We start from the raw sequence: 17,772 nt of genomic DNA, 5'->3' as shown, positions 1-17,772 counted from the left end.
AAATGCTTAACTAAAAAAAGAAGAAGATTACAGAAAATTAGTGTAAAACTAAACCCGGCCCATTAACAGATGCCCATAAGGCCCAATAAGGAGCAGAACTATTAGTTGACATAATCAACCGTGTCCGATTGTCTTTAATCGAATTTGTTGTTGTACGATTACTGCAAAGCATCGATTGAGATGGCGAGCGAGAACCCTGAAGTTGTTGTAGCTCCCACGGTGGAGAATGGCGGCGCCGAATCATCCTCTAGAGGAAAAGATGAACCTTTGGAAACTGAGCTTTCCAAGAAGCTCGAGGTTACAGAAGATGGAAAAGAGGAGAACGAAGGAGAAGAAGAAGAAGGAAGCAAAGGTGAATAATTAAATACAAAATGGATCCTTTTGATGTCTCTACACTATGCTAGCTTTCTAAGACTTTGTCTAGTTGAGTTTGCCCTTGAGTAGGTTTGATGGTTTTAGATTTTTTGATCCATTGTTCTGACTGATATGTTACTTCTTGTTTGTTATGTAAGCTGAGAGTTCAACAGTGAAGAAGAAAAAGAAGAGGAATAAAAGCAAGTAAGAAGTGTTTTTTTGTACATTCTTCAGTTTTCCACTTTTGGTGTTTGCTTACTTTAATGATTGTGTTTGCAGGAAGAAGCCCCAACAGACTGATCCACCTTCAATCCCTGTCGTTAAGCTTTTCCCATCTGGAGAGTTTCCTGAAGGTGAAATACAGCAGTATAAGGATGAGTAAGTTTCATACAACACTCTTTACACACCTTCAAGGGACATCTTACATATGTTATAATAGTTTAAGATGTTTGGTAATGCAGCAACTTGTGGAGAACAACATCTGAAGAGAAGAGAGACTTGGAGCGTTTGCAAAAGCCTATATACAACTCTGTACGACAGGCTGCAGAAGTTCATCGCCAGGTTCACTTTCTTTTCTTGATTAATGGCCAAATATTGTCTTTTTTCATTTACAGCCGCGGAGAGATTTTTTTCAGGTTAGGAAATATGTGAGAAGCATAGTGAAGCCTGGAATGTTGATGACTGATATATGTGAGACATTGGAGGATACTGTTCGTAAGCTGATATCAGAGAATGGTCTTAAAGCTGGTATTGCTTTCCCTACAGGATGCTCTTTGAATTGGTTAGTTATAACATTTTCCTTCATTTTTCTTCTTCTTTACTAGTCATTTTTCTCTAATGGCTTTTTTTTTTTACCTTCAAGGGTTGCTGCTCATTGGACACCAAACTCCGGAGACAAGACTGTACTTCAGTACGACGATGTAATGAAACTGGACTTTGGAACACATATTGATGGTATAAGACAAATATTTAATGATATTTACAAATGTCAGATGAATTAACATCTCTTCTTTTTTTGTAGGACATATTATCGACTGTGCATTTACAGTTGCTTTCAATCCTATGTATGATCCTCTCTTAGCAGCCTCCCGTGAAGCTACTTATACCGGTATCAAGGTGCTTATTGTTCTTTCACTGCTTTATGAATGCACAACTACTAGTAGGACGAATAATTCTTGTAGTGCTTTGTTCTACTCATCTCAGTGTGAAAAGTGATTTCATTTAGGCTTTGAATTGTTAGGAACCACCTCTTAACCTGCTTTGTGTGTATTTCTTGGCTGGTTCAGGAAGCTGGAATCGATGTTCGTCTATGCGACATTGGTGCTGCAATTCAGGAGGTCATGGAGTCTTATGAGGTCGAAATCAATGGAAAGGTCTTCCCAGGTACTAATATCCAATGTTGACTGTTACATCAGTACCGGTTTCAATACTAATGTAATAAACCTTTACCTGTTTTGTCTTTTTGGCAGTTAAAAGTATCCGGAACTTGAATGGCCATAGCATTGGACCTTATCAGATACATGCTGGCAAGTCAGTTCCAATAGTTAAAGGAGGCGAGCAGACAAAGATGGAAGAGGGTGAATTCTATGCAATTGAAACATTTGGATCGACTGGTAAAATAAAACTCAGCTCATGAGCTATTGAAAGAAAAAAAAGGTCACCAATGATTGATCCTATGTTTTGTGGTTCTGTTGCAGGGAAAGGATATGTGAGAGAAGACTTAGAATGTAGCCACTACATGAAGAACTTCGACATTGGCCATGTCCCTTTGAGGTTGCCTAGAGCAAAACAACTCCTTGCTACTATCAACAACAACTTCTCCACTCTCGCTTTCTGCAGACGTTATTTGGACCGCATTGGTGAAACCAAATATCTAATGGCTCTAAAGAATCTGTGCGACGCTGGCATTGTTGAGGTAAACTTTTCTCACACTAATTACACACCACAGTCTAAATAAGACTGACGAAAACGAGGCTTTAATCGTTTGTCTCTATTTCATTTCAGCCGTATCCACCTCTGTGTGATGTGAAGGGGAGCTATGTATCACAGTATGAGCACACTATTTTACTCCGACCTACTTGCAAAGAAGTTCTTTCCAAGGGAGACGACTATTGATTCAGATTCTCTGCTTTTATACTCTGTTCTCATATACTGTTCTTGAGATTGTACACTGCTTTCTTTTCTTCTTGTGTTATCACAGCTTTGAATCATTTCTATAGAGCTTCAATACATTGCTAAAAGTCTATGTAGTTGCCTTAAACATGAACTTGCGCATCAATCCTACTAGTAATCTCCATTACATAAGATAAGAAGTAGACTTGTAGAGCTTCTTGCTTTGGCGAGAAAACAAATAAATCCTCCCGAGTGAGTTTTTGGTTCCACCAAAAGGTCCTGTTCCTCGAGATAGAGTTTGGTTTGGTAAAAGATGTCGAGCAGCTTCCCAAGCCTGAACCTCCTAACAAGGCCTTACTCTATTCATTTCAGTAACAAAGGTTTCTTTGCATTGTTCATACTTCTTCTGTTTTTTCGTTGAAGAAGATGTGGGAATTGGTTGAACCGCTTCTAAAAACTGATGATTCTGGAGTTTTGATGCTTAAGGAGCATTTCATGCCGACATCTTTCTGGTCTTGTTAGTCGAAAACATTGAAAAAATACCAACATTTCTTGATTTATTTGTTTTGATAGAAAGATAAAAGAACAAGCCACAATGGAAACTGATGTCTATAGTTGGTTCATCACATTTCACAAATATCTTTAAAAAGGTTACAACAAATCGTGAAAATCGAATGTCTCCTCGTCCCACCGTTGGGGGTTTCTCAGAGATCAAGCAAAGACGGAGAATATATCACCGTTGATGTAATCGTTGTCCACTAAGCTTACCAAATAGTAGCTGTTCTTCACCTGCACATTCAGTTAGATCCCAATCATCATCACAGTTAAGCCAATCTGGTCTGAGAAAAGAAGAGAATGTAAATGGAGAAAATTATGTACCTCCTCGAGCAACTTTCTAGAAGGGTCATCTTCTGGGTACAAGTTAGCCCAGCTTCTTGACCAAATCTCAAAGGCTTCGTCTTTCCAGACTTTGAAACTTGCTGGATCAACAATTGTCGGTTGATTAACCTCCTTAGCTGGGAACACTCCCCAAGTAACTGCATTCACATCGGATTCACCGATGTTTGATACCCAGTTCTCTGCTTTGTTCACAGCCATGAAGGTGATAGAAGGAAAAGCTTTGGATTTCTCCACAAGTGTGTCTAACTTATCCTTTGAGCAGAAGAACTCAAGGTAAGCTTTCTGGTAGACGTAACCACCAGGACCACCCCATCCTGCAAAGTTCCCAATGCAGTTAAGCACTTCTGGAATAAGCCAAGTTACAGTATAATATGTGATCAAAGAATGAGTTTAATTACCAATAGCTGGGGAATCGGATTTGGCTGCGTTGACTGATGGTTGGCTATTGATGGTCAGGAAGCCGTTGGAGTTTATTTTTCCGAGTTGCTCGTTTATGATCTTTGTTTCTGGCTGGAGACCATCTAACTCAGACCAAGGACTGCTTTTTAAGTTTCCAAGACAGAGCTCTTTGAATTTCTGATTTTTGACAGTTTTTACAAGACAATGTATTAGTGAGTGAGAAGAAACAAGAGAACGAATCAATTTCTATGAGTGTTGGAAAATGAAAGGCTACCTCTTGAACATCTTCAATGCCTTTCAATGGGACAACCCATTCTTGCTGAAGCTTCTTGTCACGTGCTCGTGGGCGCATGAACTATCAACATATTATGCATTTAGATCAGCGCCAATAATTCAGCAAAGAAAGGTACAAAAGAAGACACCGCAATTATCAAACCCCAAGGATATTGTGGCAAGCAAACTAAGCATCTCATTATATGATGCACTGTGATGAATCAATGCTCTAAGCAAATAAGGAAGAGCAACTGTAAAGAGTCTCAGTCAATGCTCAAGTTTCAAAATCCAAAAGTAGATTGTCAAAAAAATAAAAAAAAAAGAATGAATATGTGGTACCTGATAATCCGAAAGTGTACTATATGATGCACTGCGTGAATCACCCCATCGTCCCTGTGGGAAGTCATTCCAGCCCTTTGTCCTAGATATGTAGCTCTTTGGACGGTTTGCCCTGCAATGATTCAGACAGAAACCAATGGTATCATTTTCTCCGTAAATACAAGTTGAAGATCTGCATTAACTGGCGAGACAAAATCAGAGCAAGAGAAACAAAATGCAGTTTACCAGAAAATGGGGCGAACATCTTCCTTGGTACGGAAAACATTTGCAGGGGGTCTCCAAGGTAAAGAACGAGTGATTTTAGACTCATCAATCAGACCAAGGTTCTGCAGTTTCAGCACCATTGTTAGGTTCTCCAGTGTATGTAAATGATGTGTGTGAAACGAAGAAAAACAAAAAAAACTAAGAAGGAAATGAGGAACAACCATTAATATTCCAATAGCTGATTTGTCCACGTTAAGTGTGTAGATATGAAGGGTAGTGATTCCATGGGCCAAAATCTTTTTGCACATCTCGGTCGCAAAGTGAATACCATAGGCCTTCACAGCTTCTTCATTATCCTTGATAGGCTCCAAGGCAGCAGTGAGCTCAGCAGGTATCTATACCAATAATAGCATGAATGAAGTGTTACGAAAACATTAGTCATAACTCTCATAAGGCATCACCAAGGGTCTAAATATGTCACCCTAAGCTTATATCATCATTGTTGTAAGAGATGACACCATACCTTGGTCTTGCAGAAACCAGCCATACGCAAGAACCCCTTGTAGTTGGAAATGGGCATAATCCCAGGAACAATAGGACAGTTAATCCCAATTTGCCGACAGTCATTCACAAACTTGAGGAATATATCAGTATCATAGAACAGCTGAGTCACAATCAGATCCGCTCCAGCATCAACCTGTTCCACAAACCAACTCACTAATCCAATCCAAATACACAAAAAACCCAAAACCATAAACACAAAGTCCAAACCTTTCTCTTCAGGTAAGCAAGATCACTCTGATAAGACTCAGGAGTAGCAAGTCCATTAGCTTCAATCACATCCGGATGAGCCTCTGATTCAAACCCACAAAACCCATTAGAGAAACATCAACAAACCCAACAGCGAAGCTGAAAAAAGGAAGCAGCTTTGAATTACCAGGGTAGCCAGCAACCGTAATCCCAAAGTAATCACCATACTTGCTCCTAATATGATTCACCAGATCCAAAGCACAAGCAAACCCTCCCTCCACCTGAACGAACTTATCCTGCCCGTGAGGCGGATCTCCTCTAAGCGCAAGCACATTCTGAATCCCGTTGGATCTGATCGTCTCGAGCGCGTGGTCGATCTTCTCCACCGGCATGTTGGTGCAAGTGAGATGCATCATCGTCTCCACGCAGATCGCGTTCTGCATCCTCGACGCGATCTCGAGGGTGAGATCCGCGGTGGATCCTCCCGCGCCCCAGGTGATGTCGCAGAAGCTGGGGCCGTACGAGACCAGCCGATCCATCCGCTCGAAGAGATTCTCGACTCCATCTTCGGTCTTCGGAGGGAAGAACTCGAAGGAGAAGGCGGTTTGGCCTTGCTCCGTCACGGATTTGATCTTGTCGACAACCTTCATAGTCGTCGGTGAGATCGAATCTCAGATTTGGGTTTTGAATCTGGAGGAGTGTGGATATGTGGGAAAGGAAGTGGTGGAGAGCAAGTGGTGTGGCTCTTTTATAGTGAGGAGACCTCTCAATGAAAGAGATCCAATAAGTTTGGTGGCGGTATGAGACACATCCGGCTATCCGGGAAATTCAGGGTATTCGGATCTAGATCCGGATCCGTCGGATCCGTGAATTTAATATTCGGATATGAAATCGTAGTTTCCGGATATCCGAATTTCGGATATCCGTCTCGATATTCTATTCTCTGCGGCTATCCAGATTCGAATCCGGATCCGTAAAAATAATTAAAAATAATATTTTTTTTTAAACTAATTTTTTAATATAATAGATAAATTAAATATTTATAGCTATATTTATATATGTCTATACTATTGTAAAAACTAAAATATAAGATTATAAGATTAATTCATGTATAAATATTAATATATCAAATATAAATATTATTGAAATTTAAAAATTTAATGTGTTTTAAAAATACGGATCCGGATCCGGATATCCGGACCTAAAAATTAAAATATTCGGATCCGGATTCGGTTTGGACGGATCCAAGATTTTACTATCCGGATTCGGATCCGGACACCACAGATATCCTATTTTCGGAGCGGATCTAGAGCAGATTTCGGATCGAATCCGGATCTCGGATCGAATCCGGATTTCGGATAATAAGTCCCAGGCCTAGCGGTAAACGGTAAAGCTTAGATTAAACTAATTTATCGAAATTGTTAAATTTACTTTACACATCTATCTTAATTAAAATATATATTTGAATATGTAGTTAGTTTTTTTTTTTTTTTTTTGAACACAAAATATGTAGTTAGTTTCTATATTGAATTTTGACGTTCATGTTTTTTTTTTTTCCGTCAAGTTGTTAAATTTCATTCAAAGGAAGAATACAAAAGCCGGCGGAAGAACTAGAAATCCCCAGGAACACAAGCCCACAAGAAAGGCAACTAGAACCCACTCCGGAGCAACGTAGGAGAATACCAAGTACATAATTAACTATAGCTACAACAAGGATAAATCAAAAACCCACCATGACGTTAGCACACTGAACTTGCAACCTTCCGACACCACTTGGCGTTTCTGAACGAGATTTGTCGTTGGCGCCCACTGCCCACCGAACGATAACATCAAATTCTACGAACACAGAGAACACATCTCTTCCACCTAAAGAACCAGACTTTATAACCCAACAAGAGAGAACCACTCAAAGTTCTCCTCTTTCGGATACGGCTGCGACACACTTCATGCGTCCAAGCAACGCCTCAATAAAAGCCATACAACCAACACTCTAATCTCAACAGATCTAGAGATAAAACGAAGTCAATCCCACCCGAACTCACCGAAAACATATAGAAACCGGCAGCAGGAGACAGGAAGCATTCACTACCACATCAAGAACTCGAAAAATTGCAGGTATAGAGACCAAACAACCAAAAGAGGGCCAGCGATTCTCTTTGAGAGCAGAACAAACCGTAGACAAACTTCCACACAACAATGGAAAACAGATATTCTAGACCACTTAAAACGGATGTCTCCGCAGGTCGAAAAGTGGAGAGCTCGTGGGCAAACGGAATCAAATCTGACAAGGGAGGAGAACCCCTTCACCACCGGCGAAGCCTCAACTCCAACCTTATCACAGGTCCGCCAGATCTGACTCAGATCCGGTTAAAACCACACAAAACACTTCCAATCCCGAGTTCCCTGGCTTCACATCATGGGTAATAGTCTCGCCGGTGCTCCAGCTGCGCAAAAGAACAACTAAAACGCAGATCTATTTCCAATAAAAGATAGCTCCAGAGACACCAACAAAGAGACCAAACCAAAGACATAGAAGACAGAGAGGAAAAGCAGAGACTAGAACTACAAAGAGCAAACTGAAAGGTGACCGGCTGGTGGTAGAACCACCGGCCACCGTAACGCCAACGAGGAAGACGAGAGCTTTTTTCTTCTTCTTTTTTCTAACAAGATTGTATCTTTCTGAGTCTGATTTTGACGTTCATGTTCCTTATTCAGTTTTTGGATGTTCAATTTTTTGGTACCAAATTCAAATGATCCATTCAAGTTTTACTATTTACTAGATTTTTTAACCGCGCGGATAAGATATTATATGTATTTCTCAATTCTAAAAAAAATAATGTATAATATTGTATTATATTATATTCTTTAAAAAATATAAAATAAGACTACATAACATAAATATATTTTTAAACTTTTCTTTGTGGAAATCATTATGTTGTTTGATTGTTGTACTTGATTCACATATTTGTATAGATATTTGTGATAGATGAATAACTATATTTTTATTATCACTAAATAATATATATTTATTATAAAATATAAGAAAAATAAAATTATTTACTTTTTAAACAAACTTGTCTCATGTTGGGGATTCGGTTATAGACATATCATATTCGAAGGAGACATTTTTACAGTTATCAATCTTCTTAACAGTCAAGAAACAAATCTGAATATCAAAACAATATCTCATACGATCTCTTTATGGAATAACTGCTCTGAAGAAATTGAATTTAGGCATAAAAAAGGAATGGAAATGGATGTGCAGATGTATTATCTAAGTCAGCTTTACAAAGTACTATTCATAGTTCATATATCATTTATGTTAATCCTATTTTTATGTCCATCATTTCTTAAACATCTTGAAAACACTAATGCTAATTAATAATAAACTTTTGCCTCGCAAAAAAAAATCAGATTTGTCTAATTATCGCTTAATTTGTCTAATTGATATATGTATTTCTCAATTCTAAAAAAATGTATAATATTGTATTACATTATTTAAAGAATATAAAATAAGACTACATAACATAAATATATTTTTAAAATTTTCTTTGTGGAAATCATTATGTTGTTTGATTGTTGTACTTGATTCACATATTTGCATAGGTATTTGTGATAGATGAATAACTATATTTTTATTATCAGTAAATAATATATATTTATTATATAATATAAGAAAAATGAAATTATTTACTTTTTAAACAAACTTGTCTCATGTTGGGGACTCGGTTATAGACATATCATATTCGAAGAAGACATTTTTACAGTTATCAATCTTCTTAACAGTCAAGAAACAAATCTGAATATCAAAATAATATCTCATACGATCTCTTTGTGGAATAACTGCTCTGAAGAAATTGAATTTAGGCATAAAAAAAGACTGGAAATGGATGTGTAGATATGTTATCTAAGTTATCTTTACAAAGTACTATTCATAATTCATATATCATTTATGTCCATCCTATTTTTTTGTCCATCCTTTCTTAAACATTTTGAAATAACTGATGCTAATTAATAATAAACTTTTGGCTGGCAAAAAAATCAAATTTGTCTAATTATCGCTTAAATATTTTATTAATATTGTCTAAGAAGCTTTCAAGTAATATCATAGTTTAATTTTTATTAGTTTTTTTTTGTTAGAGTTTTTTGTATGTAAGATTTTTTTTCCATATTAAGCTTCAATTTCTTTCACAGAATTGATATATATATGTCATAAAAATTACCATCAAATCAGTTTTACTTATTTATTATTTTGTTTTTAACGAAAATATACTTTTTAAATAATTTAATTTAAAATAAAATTATATATTAATTAACTGTATTCTAACAATTTGATTGATTTAATTAATTTGCTTTGGTGGATAACTTAAAAAGTTTTCATATGAATCAGGGAAAGCAAGCTTATGTTGTTATATTATATTTATTTGTGTATATGGAATCTATATATAATGCTAGTGTAATAAAGAAATAACAATATTTTTTTGTAACTTCAAAAAAATACATTATTACAATTTGAAATTAATCAAAATTGAATAAAATGATAATTAAATATTTGTAAATCTAATTATTTTTTTTTATCATGTTTAGTTAGATTCTCTTGAAAAGAAATCGATAGCTTAAACAAATGTTTCAAAATTTGTTGTGTTATTGTTTTGTCTATAAATTACAAAATTTATTGAATTGATATATTTAATTATTGCACCCTTAAATAATATTTTATTAAGACATTAGAGAACTATGTTTTGAGTTGTTTTGTCAAAATTGTACAAAAATCTATGCTTTTTCATATTTGTCACGAAAATTTATATGTTAAACTTACTTTTACAAAATTCTTAACTTTGTCACGAAAACAAAAATCTATGATTTTTCATATTTGTCAATGTTCTCACACTTTCAACGAATATATTAGCTTAGTCACTTATTTTTTTTCTTTTACAAAACAAAGTATCGGAATCTTGAAAGTTGAATTCATATTATTGTAACTGTACATAAGAGTTTGTGATTACATACTTAATGATTCTTGTATATGTGTCCAAGAAAGTTTCAAAGGCTTAGTGGTAACTGCCCTATATTTATGTCATACTAACCCGGGTTCGATCCTTTCCTTTGCATTGTTTTTTCATTTTTACGAAAAAATAAATGAGATGACGTGGCAACTTCAGGCTCTCTGGTTGGTTGATTTTACTATCCTACGTGGACACCCTCTCCATGGCTCATATTTGCCTTTTACAAAATTTATTGAATTGATATATTTAATTATTGCACCCTTAAATAATATTTTATTAAGACATTAGAGAGCTATGTTTTGAGTTGTTTTGTCAAACTTGTACAAAAATCTATGCTTTTTCATATTTGTCACGAAAATTTATATGTTAAACTTACTTTTACAAAATTCTTAACTTTGTTACGAAAACAAAAATCTATGTTTTTTCATATTTGTCAATGTTCTCACACTTTCAACGAATATATTAGCTTAGTCACTTACTTTTTATTTTTTACAAAACAAAGTATCGGAGTCTTGAAAGTTGAATTCATATTATTGTAACTGCACATAAGAGTTTGTGATTACATACTTATTGATTCTTGTATATGTGTCCAGGAAAGTTTCAATGGCTTAGTGGTAACTGCCCTATATTTATGTCATACTAACCCGGGTTTGATCATTTCCTTTGCATTGTTTTTTCATTTTTTACGAAAAAATAAATGAGATGACGTGGCAACTTCAGACTCTCTGATTGGTTGATTTTACTATCCTACGTGGACACCCTCTCCATGGCTTATATTTACATTTTAGTATTGTATATTTGAAATTAATCAAAATTGAATAAAATGATAATTAAATATTTGTAAATCTAATTATTTTTTTTATCATGTTTAGTTGGATTCTCATGAAAATAAATCGATAGCTTAAACAAATGTTTCAAAATTTGTTGTGTTATTGTTTTGTCTATAAATTAAAAAATTTATTGAATTGATATATTTAATTATTGCACCCTTAAATAATATTTTATTAAGACATTAGAGAACTATGTTTTGAGTTGTTTTGTCAAAATTGTACAAAAATCTATGCTTTTTCATATTTGTCACGAAAATTTATATGTTAAACTTATTTTTACAAAATTCTTAACTTTATCACGAAAACAAAAATCTATGTTTTTTCATATTGGTCAATGTTCTCACACTTTCAACGAATATATTAGTTTAGTCACTTACTTTTTTTTTTTACAAAACAAAGTATCGAAGTCTTGAAAGTTGAATTCATATTATTGTAACTGTACATAAGAGTTTGTGATTACATACTTAGTGATTCTTGTATATGTGTCCAAGAAAGTTTCAATGGCTTAGTGGTAACTGCCATATATTTATGTCATACTAACCCGAGTTCTCGATCCTTTCCTTTGCATTGTTTTTTCATTTTTTACGAAAAAATAAATGAGATGACGTGGCAACTTCGGGCTCTCTGATTGGTTGATTTTACTATCCTACGTGGACACCCTCTCCATGACTTATATTTGCCTTTTTATTGTAACTGTACATAAGAGTTTGTGATTACATACTTAGTGATTCTTGTATATGTGTCCAAGAAAATTTCAAAGGCTTAGTGGTAACTGCCATATATTTATGTCATACTAACTCGGGTTTTCGATCATTTCCTTTGCATTGTTTTTTCATTTTTTACGAAAAAATAAATGAGATGACGTGGCAACTTCGGGCTCTCTGATTGGTTGATTTTACTATATTTGCCTTTTAGTATTGTATATGAGGTTAGTTTTTAAATTTTTCAAAATTAGATTTTTGGATCAAATGACTACTTTATTTAATAATTCACAATTTAAAATTTTAGAACTGTTAATAATATTTTTACAACTAAATATAAATAAAAAATGTATTCGTGCTTAGTCGATTTTGATATGTAACAATAATAATTTCTATCTAATCACATGGTTTGTAAAAATGTTATCTACTTTAACTAGTGCTGAATTTGATATATATATAATAATACTTTACTATTTAAACACATGTTTTATGTCAAAAAAAAAAAAAGAAAAAAAAATCAACATTAAAATTTTACTATCAACTAGTAGTATTTATTTAGTTAGGTAGGTGAGCTACGGCCCCACACCACCTACCACCGGGAATGCCATCCCAATGTCGGCTACCAGCGCGTGAGTATCAGCCTCTTCAACGAACACTAACGATGCAGCCCAGAAGAATCACGTGCTTATTTATATACAGACAGAACAAACCGGTAATTGGTTATCGTCCCCAAATAAACCAAACACACCCAAGTTTTAATACCAATAACATTTTGTTTGGTCCAAAAGATCACACACTGAGTACATTATAAAACAACAAAGTCTACAAGTCTTCTACCAACCCATGTTTGGTTGGTAATTATAGCAAATACAGCCCGGTTAACAGCAAATTTCAACAATTCAAGAGAAATTAAAAAGGTCAAAAATGGAATTACAAAGTTGCTTGAAGCAAATATCAAACAGTTATAAGCTTCCAAACTTCTCTGGACATGTCAATGGTCTCGGTAACACCATCCTCGTACGTGACCTGCGCAAAGACATTGTTTATAGAGTTCATTAAAATGAGACGCTGAGCTTAAGTCATGTAAATACAAATGCTTTCTTGAACGCCAGGCAAATTGTCTAATGATGCCAAAACACCTCAAAATATCAAAAATTTAAAGTCAAACGACGTCATATCATGAGTACAAGAATCAATATGCAGGAAGTGACTAAAGAGGTGCTGAATGAGCAGAACAAATGTATCTAACTGAGCATTTTGACAAGTGAAAATATTAAATTTACCTCTGGTACGTGCCAAGGCAGCCACATCAGGTTTGTTCCGAGATTATCCTAACGCATCCAAATTGTTTTTCCTTACCTCTGAATTGAGAAACTTGTCGAAAACCGAGACTGGAGAACTAATACTAACCCGGGGGGTCTTTGCCTCGAGTTCTTTTAACCTAACGGAATGTTTGAAATGATAAGAAGTTGGACCGTTTAGCATAACAAATCACAAGATGACTAAGACCTTGATTGATAGATCATTAGCAAAATGCTATAGAAACAATATACTGCATAAGTTGTATACTCTCATTAATATATGATTGGTAGTGACTGGTGGAGCAAGTTTAACATTGTTACAAAAAAAATAATCATGAGACAAGAACTCAAAGCTATTCAACAGTACCATCTATATCTAAGCTTTTCATTCAGATATATTTCTATATTTATTTTACCTTGGGCCGTTTACGGGTCACTGCTTTACACGCCGTTAGGTTCACATTTTCATCCGAGAGTATGTTCTTAGTTTTGCTAGTTTTTGCACCAAGCTTTTTCTTGCAACATACGGCACCACAATGGCAATCTTGATCTTCGCCAAACTGAACAAGCCTGCTATATTTTCTTAGTATCACATCTACACACATTGATATTAAAAATGATCCAAGGAAATGTTCTTACTGGTAATCATAAGTCAGGTGCTCTCCTTTGTTTATATCACGGGTAGCAAATATGCCGAGTCTTGTCTCTCCATCAATCATCCTAATGGAAACAAAAATGTCATAACAAGTTACTTTAATAAGAAGAAAAACTGAGAAGATGGATATTGAATTATTGATAATAATAAGTTGACAAACCATTTCTGCATCACTGTATTAGGGTCGCAGCTGTGATTGAAATATCTCGATTTATTCCCCTTGTAAGTAGCATCAACCAACAAATTGTTGTTTATCTGACACAAGTAGAAATTTGTCTCCACCTTATGCTTCAGCTTCCAAAGTCTTTGTTCACAAATCTCATTGTCGATAACTACAGTGAGTAATGGATTTAAGAAGACACATGAATTTGACAGTAAGAAATAGTCAAGTATATATATATATATATGCAACTAAATAATCACATCACCTTCCCCAACATACTCGATGATAAACTCTCCTGAAATGATATCTTCATCTGCTACAATCCCATATCCACATTTCTCTGTCTACAAGAAACAACTTATATATTTAAGTAGCCAACCAAAAATACCTTCTTTGTAAGCCAACTTGTGACACACCAACCTGGACTATTTTCATTTTCTTGATATGTCTTTGTTGGAACGGTTTGTTGGTGCACTCACATCTGCACGGGCAACTAGGTGAACAACTTGAAAGTAGCAACCTATAAAACGAAATGGGATGATGGTTAACATCAAGGAACATACCAGCGACAACAAACATGAAACACTGATTATTGAATTGAATGTAGTTTTCAACTAAAATTCTAAACCAGAACATAGACAACCCAAGAAAGTGAAAGATAGAGTCAGATATGGAACATACTCGCAATTGCAATTTTTTCCACAAAGAGTTGACGAGCCAGAAGATGAAGAGCAAGAACAGAATATGCCATGATCTTTATTAATCGTCTTTTTAAACTTCTCCTTCAGGTAGATATCTTAAGACCAAGATCATGTGAAAACAAATAAAAATCCAAAAAAGTGTATAAAACTTTAAAAAAAAACATGAATCTGTAACATACTGCGCTTTATGAAGGCAGGCTTCCTCTTATTCAATCTATCCGGAGATTTTAATTTCTCCGATCCCTCCATCTGCTTCGAAAACTTTCTAAACCCTTTCTTGATTTGATTCCGACCAGAACCCTAAGAAAAAACAGATAAAACTTTTAAGGCACTACGAAACAGAGACATAAGTAAAAAACAACTGAAGACTATGGTCGAACGTACCTTATTCTTGGCTGTAACCATGGCAAGATACCGTTTCGAATAGTCCCCAACTTGATGCATGTAAAAGAAAAAAAAATATTATTTATATGACGCAAAAGAAAAAGATATTACGCAAAAGAGAGAGAGAAGAACCAATCAACAAAACAGTTAATGATCTTCAATGGAGATGGAACTCTGAAACTTATGAAAAAAAGAAGATGGTGAAACAGTGGTGGATGCGATCATGAAAGAGCGAAAAGACGTGAAGAAGAAATGAGCGGCAGTTTTATATTACCTTGGTCTTGAAATACTTACTGTCCACACAGATCTGGTAAAATGGTAAATTAGTAAATTATATATGAATGATTCAGGTCCACTAATTTTGGGTTTCTCCTAATAAGATGTAAATGGGCTTTAGTAGACTTAGCCCAAAGTGAATCCAACGGAAAAATGCATTCCGCGTATTAACAAAACAATTACGTCGATGGTTATATTACTCGGTCTCCGTTAATTCGCACTCCCGTTCTCACCTTGTCACCGGAGGAAAAAAGGCTCACGAAGAAGAAGACTAAAGCTGATGATGATGAAGGGTGAAGAAGAAGAATATTTGATTATTATGGCTCTGGTAACATATTGAGGTAGGTATATAATTCACTGATCATATTCATGATAGGAGAGCTCTAGATTTATACAAAGGAGGAGATGATATAGAGAGGAACAAATATGTAGTCATAACTATGGGAATATACGATGATTACGTTAGGATAATGATGCAACGGCTAATCTTGTAGTCTTATATTGTGAGAAAATTATTAATATTCAAACATAGAGAAATGTACATTTAGACATTGCCCACTAAAATAAATAATACATTTAGAATGGACAAACTATTTAATATTTTTAATGTATTATTTGAAATTCAACAAACAATATAATTAATCATAGTTCTATTTGGGTGGACTATCAATATTGAAAAAAGTCTATTTGAACAAGCTCATTTGGATGTGGAAATTCTTATTTAACACCCTTAGTCATATGTACGTAGTTAGTCTGAATGATTTAGATGGCTTATCAGGTGATCCTTCTTTATATCCGGCTAGGAATTCAAAACTTGTCCGACGCGCTTCTACTCTTGTGACTATTGTGCTTAGTTTCCTCGTTTAGTTCTTTAACAATACATGGTTCTCACATGTTATTACTTCTACTAATCAGCTGTTGTACACGTTATATGTACCATTGGAGTCTCTCGACGCTGGCTCTTGGATTCTTTTGCCGGGACAAAGGTACTGGAACTGGTTTCTAGTGGAACCAGTTACTAATGCAATGTTAATTCCTTTCGGTACACTAGGAATTTTTAACGTTGATTTATTTATATTTATAATTATTAAAATAAACTGGCAATTTTGTAACCGACAATTATATCTACTTTATGAGATTTGATATCTGACTACATCACCTACACCCTGAATCGTGTTATGAAAATTTACGTCTAATCCGTTTTCCACCCTCGCCTAATTTGGTTTGGAGTTTAGAAATACTAACGTTGACTTCCACACACGTACAAACGTTGACTTATCAAACGTAGATTGAAGAATATATATGAGAGAGGAAGACTCGAAAAACCAGAGGGATTGTTAACATTAATCCACTTCCCGCCACTTTTCTCCCTTTTCATCATCATCATCATCCTCCCACTATCTTCCCTGCCGCCGTCAATCATCACCACTGCTTGGCCACTCAAGCTTCCCACGAGGACAGAACTCATAGTCGTCACAGGAAGTCGAGCCGTCTCCATTATCAGCTTCCAATTCATACATTCGTCCTCGGTTTCCCAACGAGGATGACACTGTTGCTTGCTAACAACGAAGCACCATAACTAATCATGCTATTTGCTGTCATTTTAATGTCCCTTATAGGGTTTCCCAATATAACCCATATATTTATAAAGTTATGAAAAGGGCAATAACCATAAACCCATTAATTAGGTAGATGATCAATACATGTGGACAATTTTAAAAGAGCTTCTTTCTCTAACCAGAAGAAACAAAAAATAACAAAAATAAAAGACAAAATATTAAATGGATATGAGAAAAAAATGAAACAAAACGTTTCGAGGATCCGAAGCAGTACCGATCCGAAAATCAAACCGGCACTGATCTGAAATATTGGGTATTGGGTTGAATTCAGATATACACAAATACCCGATTGGATATAAAATATCGGATACTGGATCGGTTTGGATTATATGCAAACCCAAAACAAGTATCCGAATAGATCTGAGTCTGACACATATAGATTAGTAAAGTAACTTTCTAACCCTAACTGATATTCCCATTTCAATTCTCTTGATTATTGTTACCAACTTTTGCTTTTGTTGGGTTAAGATGATTTGGTTTCGTTTGACTTGGTATTTCTTTGAGATTATTAAGAATTGTCCATTTTGATTTCAGTAACTATGTTCGGATATTTCGGATAAATTCGATTTTCTTGGATTAAGTTTTGTTGATTGATACACATAACCGAACTGAATTCGATAAAATTTTAGATACTTTGGATATAACCGCTCCAAACCGGATTCAAGAAGTACCGAACCGTACCCGATCCGAAATTTTAAAATATCCAAACAGTACCAGTTTTCTTAGTTATAAAATACTTGAAATCTGAAATAGTCTATCCAAAATTGATCCGCTGCCTAAATGCTAGGGGTGTCAATTCGGGCTG

General features: G+C 35.1%; 3 protein-coding genes across 3 annotated transcripts; 1 reads left to right on the top strand and 2 right to left on the bottom strand.

Annotated features, from left to right (window-relative positions):
* The first annotated feature begins 122 nt into the window (after nt 1-122).
* On the top strand, nt 123-2,616 carry LOC106405656 (methionine aminopeptidase 2B). Its single transcript, XM_048760982.1, has 11 exons — nt 123-352; nt 513-558; nt 634-732; nt 816-915; nt 990-1,135; nt 1,217-1,308; nt 1,376-1,470; nt 1,641-1,737; nt 1,824-1,967; nt 2,052-2,269; nt 2,359-2,616. Exons 1-11 carry the CDS (start codon nt 181-183, stop codon nt 2,467-2,469), a joined length of 1,320 nt encoding a protein of 439 aa, XP_048616939.1. The 5' UTR covers nt 123-180; the 3' UTR covers nt 2,470-2,616.
* A 381-nt stretch (nt 2,617-2,997) lies between these two features.
* Nucleotides 2,998-6,097, bottom strand: LOC106405655 (methylenetetrahydrofolate reductase 1). Its single transcript, XM_013846178.2, has 10 exons — nt 5,519-6,097; nt 5,353-5,435; nt 5,105-5,278; nt 4,803-4,976; nt 4,603-4,703; nt 4,378-4,489; nt 4,040-4,120; nt 3,765-3,942; nt 3,346-3,680; nt 2,998-3,255 (listed from the first exon to the last, which is right to left on the bottom strand). Exons 1-10 carry the CDS (start codon nt 5,979-5,981, stop codon nt 3,178-3,180), a joined length of 1,779 nt encoding a protein of 592 aa, XP_013701632.2. The 5' UTR covers nt 5,982-6,097; the 3' UTR covers nt 2,998-3,177.
* Nucleotides 6,098-12,738: 6,641 nt separating this feature from the next.
* Nucleotides 12,739-15,713, bottom strand: LOC106403841 (putative histone-lysine N-methyltransferase ASHH4). Its single transcript, XM_022705243.2, has 10 exons — nt 15,073-15,713; nt 14,868-14,988; nt 14,669-14,783; nt 14,408-14,507; nt 14,253-14,331; nt 13,985-14,156; nt 13,809-13,889; nt 13,586-13,739; nt 13,152-13,309; nt 12,739-12,894 (listed from the first exon to the last, which is right to left on the bottom strand). Exons 1-9 carry the CDS (start codon nt 15,130-15,132, stop codon nt 13,274-13,276), a joined length of 918 nt encoding a protein of 305 aa, XP_022560964.2. The 5' UTR covers nt 15,133-15,713; the 3' UTR covers nt 12,739-12,894; nt 13,152-13,273.
* Between the last annotated feature and the right edge of the window lie 2,059 nt (nt 15,714-17,772).

Source organism: Brassica napus, chromosome C6 (genome assembly GCF_020379485.1).
Source record: "Brassica napus cultivar Da-Ae chromosome C6, Da-Ae, whole genome shotgun sequence".
NCBI classification, from domain to species: domain Eukaryota; kingdom Viridiplantae; phylum Streptophyta; class Magnoliopsida; order Brassicales; family Brassicaceae; genus Brassica; species Brassica napus.
The sequence above is the reverse complement of the archived record's forward strand: the minus strand, read 5'-3'. Positions and strand labels throughout refer to the sequence as shown.